The sequence below is a fragment of the Arvicanthis niloticus genome, chromosome 13 (genome assembly GCF_011762505.2).
Source record: "Arvicanthis niloticus isolate mArvNil1 chromosome 13, mArvNil1.pat.X, whole genome shotgun sequence".
NCBI lineage: Eukaryota > Metazoa > Chordata > Mammalia > Rodentia > Muridae > Arvicanthis > Arvicanthis niloticus.
In genome coordinates this window covers 30,977,040-30,996,826 of record NC_047670.1, presented here as the reverse complement: position 1 = coordinate 30,996,826, position 19,787 = coordinate 30,977,040, and the positions used below count along the sequence as shown (strand labels likewise).

Below are 19,787 nucleotides of genomic sequence, written 5' to 3'. Positions count from 1 at the left end.
CTCCAGCAGATATACTCACTGATGACTGTTAATTGGCTATCAAAATTCACGATGCATAGAGAGCTCATGGTAAGAAAAGGAAGGGAAGGGACAGTAGCTTGCCAGGCAGACAGAGAAAAGGGAAGCAGAGTAGAGATAGGCAAAAGGAAGTTACAATCACAAGGAAAAGAATCCAAGAGGTCATAGACAGAGAAGGATAAAGACAGTGAGAAAACAGAGTTTCAGACATTAAGGTGGAAAGTATGGAGGTTACTCATTAGCAAAACTGCCTATTGCAAAGGAACATTAGGATGGCTGGAGGTCAGTAGCTTTCCTTGAGACCAGCCATTAAGAGGTGTTTAGTGGAGTCAACAGAGGTGGCAGCAAGAGTTTACAATGAATCAAGACCTGGAGAGAGTTGAGTATTGCATACAGTGATTGGATAATGCTCTTCAGATTAAAAAGATGGAGTGCTAACCAGTCCTGCTTCTGCTGTTATACAAGTGGCTTTGAGAGACTATGTGTGCCATACACTAGCATGTGGCTTGCCAAGTTATTTAATTTAATTGGTCTCAGTTTGCTCATCCGTAAAATGGGATCCTAGTGTGTCTACTTCACAGAATTTAAATGTGGTTATGTATATTAGCTATTGCTGTGGAAATCATCTTCTTGAGCCTGGGTAACTTTTTTCCCATTATGATCTTCTGATTATCTGGATATTATGTGACTTTTCCAAGAGAGACATAAACAAATGTACAAATGTCTATGTCTATAAAAATTATTCTGACCAAGTCAGTCTTGATTAACTAGTGAATACTGTGATTATTTGAACAAGAATGGATATTTTAGGCATCTTAATCATAAAAAATACCACCTTAGTATAGGTGTCAACTCAAATCTATCACCTTAGGTCTTTGCAAAACTTGTAGGTAGTTCCACCATATAGGCCTTTTTTGAGAGCCATTGCTTACTGTTTATGTAAGCATGGGAAGGGTCCGTATGAACCTTTAGTTTTGTGAGGACCTTTAGCCTCCTAAGTTATATGAGCCTCTTTCTTTCCCCTAAAATAGAATGTTTATTCAGGGGGAGTAGCTATACAGCACTGTCCTGTCCTCCAGACTTCTGGTTGGTATCGGTTTTACTTTGTGTGCTACATTCTGAGGGCCAGCAGTCCCCTGAGCATGATCTTCCTCTGCTTTTCACAAATGCCTAAGACACTTTATGTAAAGTCTCTACTTTCTCCTGTCCACTCTCAACCACTGGCTAAATTAACATCAATGGCCAGATCCAAATTCATTATACAGTAATGCATAAAATCAATCTACTATAGCATAAAAGTGTTTGGAATAGTGCCACGCACATCTATATACATCTTAGGCCATGATAATATACTTTAAATGAGGAAGAAGAAGAAGTAATTTGTTCATAAGTGTGTAGGGATGTTGAGGGAAGTTATCTTATGGGTCAAGAGGTGAGAGTGTTAACAGACTTAAGGGAATTAGCCACTTGGCTGCTGAAAGATGCAAAATAGAGCCACAAAGGAGGCCTTCAATGCCATGAAAACAAGGACTCTAAGAGATATCCCTTTCATGGCTTTCAGTAGCAGCAGCAGCAGCTGTAGAAATCAACCATGGAGGAAAATTGTTGAGTTTGCTGGAGTTTTTCTGAAATGAGCTCTGTGCTCTTGACTCTCCCTCCCCACACCTCTATTCTTAAGGAGCGAGCTAAGTAGTAACAGTTGGTGTTTACAATGTTGTAATGGCCATCATATTGAAAAGTGACTCGATGCATCTTAAGAAATAATTTACACCACCATAAAGTAAATTGCTAATCTTGTAGAGTGGATTCTTTAATCTTTTGCTGTGTGCTTTTGTATACCAGCCAAAAAGATGTAGACCAATGAGAAAACTGCTAGAATGTTTTACAAACATCATCTGATTTAAAAAGCTAAGTGGGAATATAAATCTTTCTTAAATACACCATCATGTTCTCTGCTGTTTTCCTGTGGTTTGGTTTCTTCGGTTTTTCTGTAGTCCAGGGTGCAAATGTATGGGATTAAAGTGTCCACGGGCTGCATACACACCAGTGCTCAGCTGTAGAGCTCACAGGCGGGAACATAAGAGCATTAAGATGTATGTTAGCCATTAAGATGTATGAATACATTAAGATGTATGGCTTCCCTGGTAGACTTAGCATGTAAGGGGACACAGTTATTGATGCTCCTTGAAATGAAAGTGTGATTTATTGGAAGCCTAACTTTATGGTAATGTCTAGGAGAATGACTGCAATTAATGTGGTTATGTGTTTTTAGAATCTAGAATGGGGAATTGAGGTCTGGAACAAGATAGGAGGTTTTTGCTGTGATTTTGTTTCAGAAGCAGGGCACTAGCCCAGGGGCTGCTTATGTTCAACACATGTTCTACCACTAAGCTACACTCTCAGCCTTAAGCAATGGAATTCTAATATGCATTCTTCATCTTGAAGGATGTTCATGTAGCAGCATATTGAACTTGAATATTGTCGCTGTGTGTTTACTCATGCATTACTAAAACAACACGGACTAAGTTTTTCCCCTGTTTGAAATATTTAATGACTACATAATTGTTCAGAGAGAACAGATTTCAGATTTCTTATGCTAATGCCCAGTGGCCATACTTGCTCAAAGTAATGACATCTATATTATTGTTCTGTCAAATTTCCATTACCCCTCTTCGCAAACTAGAGATAAGCCAGTTCCTTGTAAATTCTAGGCAACTGTGTTGGTTATTTGTCAACTTTATATAAACTGAGGTCACTAAGGAAGAAACAATCCTCAAATGAAGAATTGACTCTATCAGATTGGACTGGAGGCAAGCATATGGGTCATTTTCTTGATGTGGGAGGACCCAGACCATTGTGAGAAGGTCCACCCCTGGACAGGTGTCCTGTTATGAGAAAGCAGTTGAAACAAGCCCTGAGGAACAAGCCAGTAAGCCATGTTTACCTCTGCTTCAGTTTGTGCCTTGATTTCCAGCCTTGGCTTCTTTAGGTGAGGGACCATAACCTGTAAGCCACCTAAACCCATTCTTCCTAAAGTAGCTTTTGATCAGTCTTTTCTCACTGTAACAGAGAGGCAAACTGTAACACATGTTTCCAACCATAGTTTCTATTAATGTTTCTTAAGTTCCAAGTGACTTGCTCTTCCCTACAAAAATACCCTCTCCAATTTGCACCTGCTTTTAAAGTAGCTCTTTTTCTCAGTGGCTTCCAATGATATGTACAACTAATCTGAGATGCTGGGTTCCTATGAAGTCTTTCCTGTTTCCTCTTTTTTTCTTTTCTTTTTTCTTTCCTTTCCCTTTCTTTCTGTCTTTCTTTCTTTCTTTCTTTCTTTCTTTCTTTCTTTCTTTCTTTCTTTCTTTCTTTCCTTCCTTCCTTCCTTCCTTCCTTCCTTCCTTCCTTCCTTCCTTCCTTCTTTCTTTCTTTCTTTCTTTCTTTCTTTCTTTCTTTCTTTCTTTCTTTCTTTCTTTCTTCAGTCATTGGTTTTCTGGTTGGATTGTTTGTTTAATTTTTGGCTTGGAAGTTATCCTAGCAGCACTTCTGGATTTCCCATCCTGTCATCATAAGATTTTCTGTAGCCCTTCCTGCTACTGACACCCTCGGTTTGCCTCTGTCACCCAATGGTCCGCTTGCTTTTCTTTAGTAGCATAGCAGTACTTTGACACTCAGTTTTCTGAGGCAATTTTGAAATGAGATCATATAGTTTTTTATAGTTTTTTTTTCTTAGCAAGCTTAAAACTCATATGCATAGAAGATACAGTAAACTTATTGCAGGAAAGGTGCCACAGTGAGACTGTCAAAGCAGGCCTGACCCTGGCCTTTCCATGAGTAGAAGACTCACAGACCTGAAGACTGTTCATTTTGCTGATGGCAATGACAGCTTCACCCCATGCTCCTGTCCTGTCTGGATAGGCTGTGGGGAGCTGCCTTTCTAGGAGGCTGAGTATTACCAGAGCCAATCCATCTGTGAATCCCAATTCATCTCTTTCCCTTCAGAGATAACCTTGGGTCTCTAAAAGCTTATAACAGGCAAATGACTGTGACTTGTGACAGAAGCAACCAGGTTGGGGGATAGATTATTCAAAAATCCTACAGTTGTTTGAAGTAACTAAACAGGAAGTTAGTTGCTTCTACAACCATGTCTGAAATGTGTACGAAAGAAGAGGAGGCAGGTTATAACGCCTGTTTATTCTCAAAGGGCTGAATGTTTTATAACAGCCCTTGTTGAGTCATTACAGCCATTTTCTCTTATCTCTAAGATATATATATATATATATATATATATATATATATATATATATATATATGATTTAAAACAACTCCCAAAACATAATCTTCTGAAGGTAATTTCTGACCTCATCTTTTCCTTTCATTACTGTCAAAGTAACACTTACAGAATGAACATGTTGATTTTGAGACTGAGAAGACAAGCCTGGGCTGTCTATTGGCACTCTTTGTGACAGTGAAGATGCTTAGTGATGTGCACTGCCTAAGTACAGCAGCCACAGTAGCATGGCACTACCAAAGGGAGGAAGTTTAAATTGTACTGAAATAAAACTAAGTCAGTTGTTAGCTGTTGTCATGGTTCTGGTCTGATTTTTCCCTCTGACTGGTTCCTGGTGACCTTAATTATGTTTCTTAACATCTGTGACTCTACCTCCTTTGAGTATCTCAGCACTAGATATACAAGGCTCTCTATCCATGCAAATCATCCACTGCTTGCTTTCCCCTTCCTAAAGTGCCAAGAGATGCTATTCTAGGGTAACATTTATTTATATTTTTTAATTATCTGAGTTTGATATCAGAGTCAACTTGCTAGTAGAACCTTTATCAAAGGTATGAACACTGTTTTATCATTATTTGTAACCCCATTCCTCAAGTTCCAGAAGTGTGTGTGTGTGTGTGTGTGTGTGTGTGTCTGCATGTGTGTGTAGAAAGCTGTTCTGCTTTCCTTCTTGCTTCTCAGCTGAATTTCACTTTAGTTTTTATTTGCACATATGAATGTCCTTTACAGTTCTGTCCTACATTATCCCTTAAAATAAATGGTAAATATCTTTAACTGTTACTAAAATTGCTAATGCCTAACATTGCCTCGCCGTAGAAGGAGAGTAATAGAATAAAGATAAGAGTATAGACATTCATTGAATTCATGTTAGATGTCAGCTGCTCAGTTAAAAACTTGTCTTACTAACACAATAACAATGCCAGGATAAAAAGTAAGCTAATACTGCAATTACCTCTATATAGAAAAACATGCTCTTACTTGTCTATATTTAAATGCATGTATTACAAGACACTAGTAGAGCTTACGTTGTCCTTGCTGCTGTGTTGAATGAAGATGAATAAGTAAGTCAGTCACTTGTAACTCTATAATTAAAGTGTTCTTACTTCCTTTATTGTTTTTATTAATGTTAAAAGTAATCCATATACAATAAGCAACATGTATTGCATATTAATTGTCCGATACGCAGTATTTTTATAAGCAAGCAACAAAGTGCCCATTCTGTTGATTCCCCCACAACAGTGACTTCTACTCTTTCTTCACTACCTCCATCCTACTGCTCAGTCTACCCACCAAATCTTCATTTTGGTTCTTGTATCTTTTGATCACTTACCTTTTGATTTGTTAGATGTTTTCCTTGCCTGAAGCTTTCTGATTTTCCCATTTGTGTTAAGGGTAGCCCTCTCACTGAAGCACTTTCAGAAACGCGGCTTTAGAATATGTATTTAATACTTCCACGCCTCTGTAATCTGGGTGACGTCATCTATTAGTTATCTTTTTTCTTCAGTTTGAGATCCCTTTTACGCTTGGTTATAGGTACTTTTGTTTTAATTAAAAATGGATATTTTCATTTCATGTTGCGAGATTCTGAATCTCATTTAGATTATCTGTTTCCATTAGTGTACTTTAACCTTACTCTGGACTAGGAAAAGAAAGGGTACAAGGTAGCTACTACAGGGTGGAGTTATGATGCAGACTCTGCCTCTTTACCTCAATGGATGCTTGAAGGTGGAGCTCTTCATTGTCAGGGTGCTAGTCAAAGTCCTCACTCTCCAGGAGGCTTCCTCTTGACTCCACCCTAAGAAGAAAGGCTCAGATCTTGCCTGGTAGCAGGGCAACTTTACTCTTAATATATCCTCTTAACTGACATTTATTTTTTTAGGTGAAGAGGTAGCTTAATTACTAGTTGACAGACCTTCAAGATGATCTTTGTGCTTGGCCTCCTGTGAAAACTACTTTCTCTATATGTTGAGGTAATTTGTTTCAACTGAACAAATTTGAAGTCACTCTCTCCAGCTTTTGCTAGAATGGACAATAGGGTTACATTGTTTACTCTCATGCCAGAGTAGAAGGGTTAAGTTTAAAAGTTTTCCATCTTTTTCAGCATTCCCTTTCCTAGTCCTTTAGTGGCCAAGCTTTAGTCATGACTTGCATGGGATCCTTCAGCTCTGAGCCTTGTATATGTAAGAGAAAGTCAACACAAGGAATTCACATCCACACTATGTCTCCAATTGTAAGGTCTTTATATGGTCTGCCTTATCTCTCCTCTTCAGTCTTATGTTTATATTATTTGTAGTGTTCACCAGTTTGGTTTCTATTTTATGAAATAACTTTAACAAAAACAAAACAGAGCAGACCACCTATGATAAAGCATCATTTCATAAATCAATAATACATATTGATTGAACTAATTTGGCTATCATCTATCTATCATCTATCATCTGATGGTTCACAATATACAATAAACTTCTCATGACATTGTTAAAATGTATTTTAAATGAGATGTATATAGATCACTTATCACAATAAGTGATACCCACAATAAGATACCAATATCTCTTCTCTAATAATCTAGAGACCTCAACATCTACCATTGAGTCCTCTTTATAAATGAGAATATTTAATATGAGTGTACCTCAGAGATTGTCTAAACCCCTTTTCATACCTTTTACTGATGTTAAAATACTTAAGTTAAATATTACTTTAATATCTACTACATGTAGATTTTCTCTAGTCCAGATATACTGGTTATGATGGGCAAATATTTGATATAGTCATTACAGATATGTAGCCTTTGAAGAATGACATTAGGTAGTCTTTGTACACTGACATTGCTTATAAGAACCTATTCAACAAAGATGAAATTGTCTCTGAGGACAAACAAAGCAGTGTGTGTGTGTGTGTGTGTTTATCATGTGCTTTAGAAGGGATACTGTCATCACACAGTTGCACGTGGTGTGAACATCTGGCTAGGCTGGACAAGTCCTCTTGGCCCAGCTCCAAAAGCCACAGGGTTGTTGTCAGGGCTATCACTGGGTACATGGATAATGTCTTAAGGTACTATTGCACCATGAACCATGCAACGTGGGGAGAGAAGGGTTTATCTGGTTTATACTGACACATCATAGTCTGTCAGTGAAGGATGTCAGGATAGAAACTCAACCATGGCAGAGAACTAAAGAGAGGAGCTGGTGCAGAGGCCATGGAATAGTGTTGCTGACTGATTTGCTCAGCCTGCTTTCTTACCGAATATAGGACCACTATTCTAGAGATAGATCCACCCACAAGGACTGGGGTCTCCCCCCCCCAAACAATCACTAATTTAAAAAAGAAATGAGCTTCCGGTATGCCTAAAGCCCGATCTCAGGGAGATAATTTTTGAACTGAGGTGTCCTTCTTCCAATACTTTAGCTTGTGTCAAGTTTACATAAAATTAGCCAGCATAGGCTGGACATTTGGTATATTTTGAGAGTCTTCATACTATTTCTCCTCTTTTATTTTCATTGTTGGAATATCTCCTTTCTTCTGGTCTTTTCTTTCATGTAACAGAGCCCCGCCAATTATTGGTTATTTAGATGACCTGAGGATGAATACATTCATTGTTTAATATTGCTGAATTACTGCTCTGATGGTTTTGTTTCTTATCACTCCTGTTGTAGTACAGAGAAAAGGAGCGCTACTCGTGCTTACAAATTTGAAGTTTCAGCATGTGTGTGGTAAGCTAGATTTAGCTCACTTTAGGGTGTGGGGAGAGTTTTGTAAATCATATTCTGGTTCCTCATATTCTGACCCTTGTGATAAAATTAGACACATTTTGAATTACCTTGGGAGTGGGGAAGTATGAAATTAATTAGAATGTAGTTCTGCAAAGACCTAGGAATTCCTCAATGCTGTAACTAAGGTATAGGGATTGGGTTCTTATATCCCAGAATTCTTCAGGATACAATTACACTCTTTCCTAAAATAAGAATTGACAAGTTCTATAAAGGGAAGGCAGGCTAGTAAATATTTCAGTCTTTAGGACATACATCTCTGCTAAAACTGCCAATTTCTGAAATTGTAGCACAAAAGCAGATAAATGATCCATAAATAAATGAGCATGGCTCTGTTCCAGTAAAATTTTATTTATGGACATTCAAACGAAACCTCATGTATAAAATAATAAATCTAAAATTACTGGGAAACGCAAAAGAGGAATTTTGTAGCATATTTTTATTTGTTTGTTTGCTTTACTTGTCTGTATGTACGTGTACTATGTCATAAAAATGTCGGACACACCAGGACTGGAGTCAGTAGTAAGTTGTGAACCACCATGTGTGTGCTGGGGATTGAATCAGAGTCCTCTGCAAGAGCAACCATTGCTTTTAACTCCTGAGTCATCTCTGTAGCTCCAACAATCATTTTTAAATGTGAATTATTCTTTGGTCACTGGTCACACAGAAGCAAGGTTGCTGGACCTTGCTCTGCTTATCCCTGTCATGGTAGATGTTTACTGGGTGCGTTCCTTCACCCAAAGAGACATTGTGCTCTTATAGTCAAACAAAAGTACCTTTTCCCCTAAGATATGTTTCTGATAGCCTTGATGTATTTTTATGTTTAACCCTTGATATTCAGGTACCTGTGAATCAGAATATACCTTCTGATTTATAAAAAAAAAAATTCATAAATTATCTAGGAACTATTACTGGTGACACAGTGTCCCAAAACAGTAATTGCTTTGCTCTCACATTTTCACAGTAGTACCTGCATTGATTCTATCTCTGATAACTGTTATTTTGTTAACTACATTCTTCATTTACATCTTATAAATTCATACTGTACTTATCCAGCTTTTAAGTCATGATGAAGGTATGAAACCTAGACCAGAATATTTTTTAAGGCCAGGTTTACCTTTTTTTTTTCTCTTTAAGAAGAGCTAGGTAGTCATCTGCTGTTGGTTAAAATGGAGTAATACGTTTCACAATCCATACATACAAAAGCTGCAGGAGATTTGACTAGCAGTTGCATAAGAATAGGGTAATTATTTTTCTTATGTGTTATGAAGACTAATGGTTAGCATTTAGAAACAAAGTCTGATTCCCTCAGAGATATTCAAGCCAATGTGACTATTAGCCCCTTGACGATCTCTCATGTATGCAGCACCATAGTCACAAATGTCTGTGGCCACACTAGACTCCCTGTGTATTCAAGGTAAAGGGAAGCGGTCAAGTTATCATTCTAATATGTTCCTATATATCCATTCCACTATTTTCTCCTCTCCTCAGACTCCTGTTCGTGTCCTATGCATTAGCATCTGTCCACAGCTGGAAGGGTGGCTGGGGAATTTGAGAGAGAGGACTTTGAAGTTCTGTCATTGGTGTGGACAGAAGGCAAAAGTGCTGAAAATGTGTTTATATTCCCAAGTGTCTACAACAAAGAAAAGTATAACGTGTGTGATACTCAGACTGTTTCCGCTAGAAAGTCTCTACAGAATTTGAGATCAGCATGACTGTTCCCTAATTATTCCTTAAACTGGTATTTGTAGAGTATCTACTTTTTGTTTATTATGTGAGAGAGGTGTGACAGAAGGGTTGTTTTTTGGAGGAGTCTTCATCTCTGCCTAAAAACAAGACACACGCATGCAATTTTAAACAGGATACTTCAATTCTAGAAGCTAGTCATAAGGATTGCAGTATCTTTACTTTTAAGATATTTTATTCACTTAACATTTATTGGGTACAACTATGTACAACTATTTAGACTTTTTTTTTGGAACAGTAACATCTCCATTCTGCTGATGATAGTTAAACATCAAAAGAGCTCTGTAGCTCTGTCATTTTTGTGTATTGGACAGGTAGTTTGGAAGCAATCTTTATTTGCTGTTCTGAAAAATGCAGAAGTTATCCAGAAGCCAACCACAAAGAGTAGGATTGAATTTGAATCATTCGATCATATCTAGCCTTTTCCTTAAAAAATGACTGGGTATCTATTATAAATTAGTTATTTATCCAAACACTGCGTGTGTAAAGCTCAATAAAATGAAGTCAGTTTCTCTTGGAAACATTGGTAGTCTGTGCAATCATGTTATAAATCTTCGCAATGTATCACACATACATGCAGAGGCACACTCAGATCTTTCAATAAGAAAAAATAGCAATTGTCAACATTGTTTAGGTAAATACACAGAACTCAAACTCAGTTAAAGCTTCACAGCACAAGGAAGACAACATTAATTCTTCCTGAAGGGGCAAAAAAATGTAAGAGAAGGAAATACTATATAGAGATATCAGTCTGGCCTAGGCAAGGACGCACACAGTATTTCAGGCAGTTCTAGTAGAGATATTACTAAGCCATTTCACCCTGAGGTTTTTTGGGGGGAGTATTTGCTCATTGTCTCTGATTAAGGAAAAGCTTTGTCAGAATACAGGAGTGTCGGGCATGAACAGAGGCTCCATTCTATATTTCAAGTGCAATAGCTGGGATTTGGAAGGACTGGGAAGTTGGGTAACTTTTTTAGCAAAATAGACCCTAAATCAGTGTAGTTATGTGGTACATTTTATGACACTTCTTATGTCTACATCTATGTATCATCCATATCTATATCATCTATATCTGTATCTACATCTGTATGTTACCATCATTATTTATGTATCGTTGTGAAGAGATAAACTGAGACTAGCACTTTCCTGTTTCTTACTATGACCTAAGTCACATTAAAATAGTGTTGTTCAGAGGTACATCTCCACATCTCTGAAAGGACTAAACTTGTTTTGAAGCAGGTGGCAGCCCAGTTTCCATGGTATCTAGTTTGTAAGTGAATCCTTTTTCAGAAAAAAATTTTAAGTATTGTTAGGTGTTAGGTTATTTTTTCTTACACACACTCAACCACACACTACAACCACCACCATACACACAGAGTCACACACATGCACACACAAAGAAACACATTAGCACACACACATACACTCACATACATGTGTGTGCACACACCCATACGTATGAATACACACAATGGGTAGAGTCCATAATAACAATCAAAAATGTACTAGATGAAGAAACTCTGAAGCCTTTGAATAAGAATATCTTTAGAAGTTTGCTTTCTACTTAATGGTTATAATATTTGGGTCAAAGTGAAAGTGAATAGAGTAGGATTTTTTTTGCCATTTACTTTGGTAAAATATAATTTACACCCTTGTAAAAATCCTGTATTATATAAGACACTTATGCTAAGTAATTGTCACTACTACCTATCTGCAAAGTCATTTTGTTATCCCAAACTAGAACACTAAACATTCAGCTCTGAAAAAGAAATCCACCCCCATTTTCTTCCACACCCCAGCCCCTAGGTATCAATTATTTTTTAACTCTGTGGGTTTGACTACTCTGAGTACTTTTTATGGGTGGATCTGTGCAAGTACTCACACAATTTTTGTCCTTTTATTTGATTTTGCTTTCTTGAGACAAGATTACACTCTAGTTCAGGCTGACCTGAAACTCATTATGCAGCCTAGATTATCAAACTTGTAAGAATTCTCCTGCCTCAATCTGCCAAGTGCTGGGATTATAAATGTGAGTCACTACACAGAGGTAGAGTTGTCCTGTTTGGACAGGCATATTTCATTTAGCATAGTTTCTTCAGTGTTCATTCGTGTTATTTTATCTATGAAGATTTTTATTTGTGTTTAATGCTAAGCTGTAACCACTCTGTATTTGTCACACTTCCCAGTTCCTGTTCTGTCTGTCCATGGACATTTTGATTGTTTACTTTTTTATTTACCAATATCACTCTTTCATTTTTATTTATGTTTGTTATTCCCTAGCATCAACCCAACATTTAATATTTTCTTGATATTGCTCATGCTATTCTATTTTCACAAGATCTATTCTTTTGTTTGGGAAGTCAACCTACTAACATACATGTCAGTATAGACTGCTTCATCAGCAATATTGGTTACACTGCTTCATAAAACTATTCTTGGTAGCTCAATGCCTGAATAATACGAATCTGTCTTCACACTGATGCATTTGGCTCCCCTACCACAGCTGAAAACCCTAAGAGAATAGATACAAGCCATCTCTTAGTAATCACCATAGTCTCTGCTCCCAGATCTCGATCAGGACAGACAACACACATATAAGAAAAGAAACATTTGTTCAACTGCAAAATCAACCAGAAGTCACCTCTCTTTACCCAATCATGCCTTAAATCAGTAGGAGATTTCTTTCCCCTAGTAAAATATTGGGTGTTCAAATTATAAATAGTCTATAAACCAGAGGTACAGTATAGTTTCTTGATTTTGTATACATGTAGCCTTAGTTGTCACACAAATATTGAAATCTTCCATAGCAACTTCATCCTTGACTGTAAACCTAGCATTGATTTAAGTTTTTGCTCTTGGACTTATTTGTTTTAAGATATTTCTGACAGGCTTTGCTTTGTTGTTCCTGAAATTTCATGTCCATGATATTTACAAATCAAGCAATGTTCCAATGGCCTCTTCTAAGGTGCGGCCTTTATCTCTGCTCATCATGTTCTTGGTGTCCCTTCTGCTTTCTTGTTTCTATCCTCATCCCTACCTCTGCTTGTTTTCACTAAAGTTATTTACTCAGTTTAACGGGCTCAGCTGTTTAACGGGTTCAGCTTTGAGAACCCCTTCATGTTTCTTTGATTTTTCTCAAATATCCTTCTGCTGAACAGGCTTCTGGTTCTTGAATCAATATCATAAGACAGCTTGAAGTTTACCTGAAGTTTTCCCAGCTGTGACGTTGATTTAATTTATTAGCATTGAAAATTTCAAAAAGAGGAGCTAAAATCCAAAGTGTGTGTTAGAGCATCACTGTTAAAAACCATTAGCACAGAAAATCTTCAGCATGGTGGTGTATGTATTCAGCATGGTGTCAAGATTCCATTTTGAAGATATCATCTCCTTTCATATGCATCCTCACCTCAAGTGGAATCCAGGTGATTGCTGGTAGAAATTTAGATTAGTGCACAGGTAGAATAAAACTTCTTCTTCAGGGAGGGACTCATGGGTACAGATGAAGGGAGTGTAAGTCTGCTTTGGTGGAAGGTGATAGGGCAAGAGAATCCGAGGTGTTGGAAGCTCACAGCAGTTCAATGGTATTCCCATACCTGAATTTCAATGCAGAAAGCAACTGGGAATCATGCTGGAAGAGAAAGATCAAAGCTGGGCATTTTTCTTTCCCTCATTAATGTATAATTCCATCCCTCGTGAATCTACTATCTCCCTACTGAAGCACAGCTTTTTAGAATAATCACAATTTTAGTATATTTAATTGAATATTCATTTTAAGTAGGCTAGTCTTTGGAGATGAGAAACTGATTGATATTAACAGTAATTAGTTTCAGGCTCTCATTGCTTCTCTTTGCATCACTGTAATTCGAGCAGGGTAGTTTGTTCACAAATATTCACTCTATCCTGACTCTGTTGAGTAGCAACAGTGGATGTTTGGGAAACTGACCTTAGATGCATTTTACTTGGCTTAAGTTCACTGTGGTCACCTCAAGGCTCTCAGTTCAATAAATGAACATGCTATTCACGTCCAGCCAATGAGAAGTGGCTAAAGTTTAGAGGAAGAATTGAAGAAAGAACTATGCTTAAATTCTCTATTCATCAACGTTAATCCCTGAAGCATGTGACTCAAGGGCCTATAGGACAAAGGCAATACTACCAACAGCAACATGGAGACATGGGGAGCAGGACTTCTCTATCTTGGGACTCAAACTTAGAACCTTCCATTATAAAAGCTTACAAGTTTCCTTTCTATTTAATCTAGTTTGGATAGGATGTTCATCTCTAACTTAAATTCATGTGCATTCCAAATGATACTTGATCTTTACGACCTTCAGCTGACACCTGTGTGACCTTTGGTGACCATAACCCTTTTGAGCCTCATTTCCCTTCTCTGAAAATGAATATAATTATGTCTGGTAGAGTTTTTCCTGAATATCATTTGTGGTTCAGAACAAAGCCTGAGGGAAGGTGCACGAACTGATCCTTGCTGAGAATTTAACTTTGTGATGTGACTGTTCATTGCTTTCAGGAACACTAGAGACTAGGAAAGGAGAAATCTACTAATAATGTCTATATAAAATGGCAGAAAATTGAATTTGATGGTCTCCCTTTCAAGCAGATGGTTTAGATTATTGAATATTTACTCTCTAAGGTACCATGTATTCTACAGGAAGGTCATGGGAAGGCATGGGTGAAGATGACGGTTAAAAAAAAAAAGACACATATAGAAAAGTCATATTAAAGACAAAACTAAATGCTATGTAGGACTTAGGTGAATAATAGAAAACATTTTAAGCAGAGAAACAGGTACAGAGTCTTTGAGTTGGGTAAGAACTTGGTCGAGGAGGAAAGGAAGCCTGTGGAAAAAAGTATGGTGTTCAAGGGACATTTGGTATAGGTAGAGAAGCTGGCAAGATCAAAGAGGATGGGACTTGCTGGACAAGATGATGTTTTCTGAATTATCTAAGTAAAATGAGGCCATTAGAAAGTTTTACACAAATGAGGCTCATGACATGATATACACACAGTTATGTTCATGGGTCTTAAGGGATAAGAAAAAGAAGATGAATTAGCTTGGCAGTCTGAGTGTATGATGCCTTTCTCTGTCTATGGTGATGACAGAGGATATGGAACTGGAGATGCAACTTGAACAGTTGTTTCGATTCCAGCTGATGGTTTTGCTGATGGATGGGAGAGATTATGGTGAATCTTGGAGACAGTGAAGTCAAGCATGACTCCTCAGCTTTGGGGAAATCAATGGGCAGATTTTTTGTGGTAGGAAAACTGAAGTTCAGTTTTGACCATGTTAAGATTGGGTTTTTCCAGTATCAAAAGCTTTGGAAATTGGTGGTACCTGTTAATAAGAAAATAAAAAATGGAAGAATATGCCCAATCCCACTTCTATTGGAAAATAGTCTTTCAAAGTAGTTCTCCCTGTAAAATAGACTTGAAAGAGTCAGTAAGAAGACAAGGAACCACAGCCTGGTTAGAGTAGATAGTGAAAAAAAGCTGTAACATAGACTTACATAGAAGACTAACCAATAAGAAAGAATGAGAAGAGGGAAAGCTAATGATCATCTAATATGGGAGATTGTCAGTGAATTAATGTCCTAATGGAGGTAAGAGAGAGGTTTTAGTATTTGACTTTGAACCATATAAGATCAAAGAGCTGACAAGGATGGGAATTTAAATTTTATGGTTTTCTATCCTAAAAAAGTCAAAATAATTTATCATGACACATCCTAAAATACAAGTCTATATATGCCATGTGCACATGTGCAAGTGGGGATTAGTGGGAACTGTCTAGGGGAAAAAATGATTTTCATAAAATTCATTGTCATTTCTTAGATAAGATTGGGTACAGAGGAGGAGTGTATACATGTTTTCTAAATGAATAAATATTCCAAAATATGAGCTCTAGATCTTGTTGGTAGAGATATTCATTTTTGATGGTATAGAGATGAAACAAGAAATTTGAAGCTATTGGGGCTTGAGTACCATAAGCCCTCTAGTCCTTGGTCTTTCTTTTCCTTTCTTGTAGCAGAGATACCTTTAAAAAATCATTAGTTCATTTGTCTGTTCAGTTCTTACAGTATTTCACCTGTGCATTTAATTCAACAGTATATGTAACATGCCCAATAAATATTGGTTGAATGAATGCAAGAGAGTAGACTGAGTGAGTGGATATTTTATGACTAGAGGGATTCCATAGGATGTAGAGAGTAAGCAGATTCTAGATGAAGGGAGACCAATAAACCAGACTAAAGGTATGAAATAGCTAAGTGGGAGGCAGTAATGAAACTGCCTTATCTGGTGCTCCATCTGTACTGTGGGCATTAGTAATGTGCTCAAAGTAAGTCTTTGGAATTGAGGGGATTTGGGGTTTATGCTTCCAAGCCCAGGATTTCCCACAATGCCGTGTTCTTTCCTCACCTATGTTATGTCCCATAGTCATTATACCACCTTTGAGCTCACAGACACCCTGTTTCCTTCCCACTCAGGCCTGATGAAATATTTTCTGTCCTAGACACTTTCTTTGTATGACTCATTTTTCTGAGCTCTATTTGTTCATTTTTTCTAGCTCTCCACTGTGGTTTGAATCCACGGGGTATTGATCACCCTGCCCATGCCGACGGAATCAAACTACAGATTGAAGGCGAAGCTGTAGAATCTCAATCCATTAAAAACAGAAATTTCCAGAAGGTATCTGACCAAAATGGAACCCCCAAGAGACTTCAGGGAGAAGCTGAGACAGTAAAGGTGAGCTGTTGGCCAATTAAGTACTAAAAGTCTGAGGCTGAAGCCTTGCTAAGCTGCGGTCAGCCACAGAGAAGAGTTAATAATGCTTCTGCTAAGCACTGATGTATCTTTGGTAATATCAGTGCTGTGTCTCGTTGATAAATGACAATAGATGAGACTGTTGACTGAGTTCTCTTTGGATAAAATCCAAACACGGGTGTTGCTGTCCCACAGTACGAGGCTCTGGACCATGGATTATAGAAAAGAGCCTCTCTTATCTAACAGCAATAGAGTTTAAACCTCTTTCTTGCTTGCTTGCTTGCTTGCTTGCTTGCTTGCTTGCACAAGTTATGCAACTTTAGGCCTCATAGTCTCTATCTATAATGGAATCCTAAAATCTGCTTTCCCTATTAGGCTGAGATGAGCTGAGTAAATGATTTTGTGCTTCTGAAAACATTTTGTAAAAGCCTGATCCCAAGGGGCGTTTGCTGACAAAAGCTATTAATGATAATAACTGACTTTTGTAAATATATGCATATATAGCTGTTTTAAAGCACTCTTGGTGCCAGGACTTATTGTGTCTTTAATCATCCTATGAGACAGACAAGAGTAAACCTTAGTTGTTGAAAATATAGCTATTCTATTTTGATGGAGGATTAGATTTTAGTCTTTGGCCTAAATATAGGTACTACACACCTGAGGAAGTATTCATTGAAAGTATACAAACAGTGGGGTTCTGAGTGTCAGTGAGGTTTTGTTGAGGACAGTCTCTTATAAAGGCTTTCTCTTGTCCTAAAAAAAAAAATGGTGTGCAAACACAGAGATCCACAACCAGACATTATTGGGGATGGGGGAGGGAGAGAAAGAAACCTTAGAACACTCAAATGTAAATGGGTTGTCTCCATCAAATCCTTCCCATCAGAGCTCAGGGAACTCACTCAGAATAAGAAGCAGAAAGATTTTAAAAGTCAAAGTGGGCGAAGAACACCAAGAAATCAAGGTCGTCTGAATCAACACAAGCAAAGGTCTTATGAACACACACACAGAGCAAGGCAGCATGCATGGAGTCTGCACAGGTCTGCACCAGGTCCTCTGCTCATAATATTATGGCTTCCAGTTTGGTGTTTTTAGGGGACACCTGAGTGTGTGAGTGAGATTCTTGGGTTCTTTTCTTTCTATTGGTTTGTCTTGTCCAACTTTGATAATGATAGTTTTTGTTTTATCTTGTAATATTTTATTTTGTTACATTTTTATTATCTCTTAGAAGTATCTTTTCTAATGAGACAGAAAGAGATTGGATCTGGATGGGAGAACTGGGGAGAAACTGGGAGGAGTAGAGGGAGGGGAAATTCTAATTAGGATATATTGCATGAGGAAAAAAATCTATTTTCAATGAAAGGAAAAAGTCACTGTATGGATTTTTGCATAAACTCAGTAAAAATATCCATGCTAAGTGTTGAAGGTGTTCATTTTAGCTTTCTCATTGAAAATTGAGGAAATTCATTTTTGCGGGAGGTATTAGAATGACAGTGTCTGGCTAGCTCTCGGCTTAGCCACCATCTAAGTTCCGGTTCCAAAGCTCAACACCAACCCCAACCGGAGTTCCAGAGCTCCAGAATCTCACCACCCAGCTCACTAAGCTCCCACTACCACGCCATTCCTGTGCTTCAAACCCCCACGGCCTTTGAGGGGCACATCACACAAACCCAGGCTTTGCGTCGGTACCTTTCTCTCTCGAACTAGGTCCAGTCCCCGCAAGAAGAAAAACACCACACAGAGTTTAGCAACAATGGTAACTCAATCTCTGGGTGCAACAACTAAAACCTAATCTTGTAAGCCTATTAAATCTGACCCTCCGGTGGCAGATCCCTGTGGATCCGTCATGATACCGGAAATTCTACCACTACATCTTGTCCATGTCCTCACCCGGGTCCAAAAAGACACTCTCTCTCCTCCTCCTCCTCTCTTCCCCTTTCCAGCCCAGAAGTCCTTCCTATTCGCCCAGTAATTGCTCCTTTATTTATAGGGGATTGGTTCACAAGAAGTCACCTGAGTTCGCGACTCACTCCTTGTCTGGAGCCCCTCCCAGGAGAGCAGAAATTAACATCAAAATGCGGGCAGGAGAGCCATCTGCAACATTAATAGACATTTGTTTCCTCTTTGTGTTTATTGAGGAAGTATATGCAAACCTTAGAAAGCAAACATAAGTACCCAAGAAAACCTGGAAGTGGGAAGGTCACCTGGCTGTTGTACCATGATCCTTGTGCCTCTCTTCCAAATCATGCCTTCTAGATGAAAAGGTGATTTTGTTTCTGCTTTACCTGTTGCTGTGAATAATGGTCATTATTGTTTCCTTTTCTGGATAAATAATTAAAAATGGGTGACATCACTCACGTGAATCTCTGGTGTGATATATGAATTAGTGAATGATTGGTGAGGAAGATAACGCAAGCACTTTTCACTGAATATTTTTATGCAGAGAAATAGCTCCTTAAAGGAAATTGGTGGACAGTCTGAGTTGGGCTTGTGAGCAGAGCTGGTGATAAGTGAGATTTGCCATGACATCTAAAGTTAATCTACCTGTGGTGTTAATAGAGTTATTCTGAGGATAGAGGGAAAAGTATCCTTAGGGTCTGATTTTACTCAGAAAGATAAATAGAGCTTGCCAGAGTTAAAGGGTGTCTAAAATATTAAGAATCCAACTGAGAAAAAGAGAAAACTAATTCTTGACATTTGTTTTATTTTACTTCGAATGTAATTAAATATTTCCAGATCATATCTCTGTTCTTTAAAAATATTTACAGAAAATCAGTTGTTCAGAGTTCAGATCTTATGCGGTTTGATTGCTTCTAAATTCTTGTTGAATGTGTGATTTTGTGCTTCTGCAGAAAAAAAAAAGTATGATTCTGTAAAGCATCCCTCCACCTTTTCAAAACAATAGACCACATATAGAAATTATGGTTTTTACAGTTTGTTCAAATCATCTACAATAAAACACAGAAATGAGATTCTAGGTTCTTCACGTTGGCATGTTTAAGGGTAAACAGAATAGAAATTTCAATCAAGCATGGCCAGAATTTGCCCTTCTCACAGAGGGCTATTGAGTGAAGCTGGTTGATGGGAACATACAGTGATGGTACCCTAGTACCCTACGGTGATAACTGAGAGTCCAGTGGCATCACAACTTGGTATCTGCCCCATAGGCAGCACGGACTTGTTTTGTGTATATATAG

General features: G+C 37.9%; 1 protein-coding gene across 1 annotated transcript in view; it reads left to right on the top strand.

Annotated features, from left to right (window-relative positions):
- Samd12 (sterile alpha motif domain containing 12) overlaps nucleotides 1-19,787 on the top strand; it is a 284,228-nt gene that overhangs the window by 24,788 nt on the left and 239,653 nt on the right. The window contains 1 exon segment of the mRNA XM_034517590.2: nucleotides 16,397-16,575. Within this exon segment, the coding sequence (XP_034373481.1) occupies nucleotides 16,397-16,575 (179 nt within the window).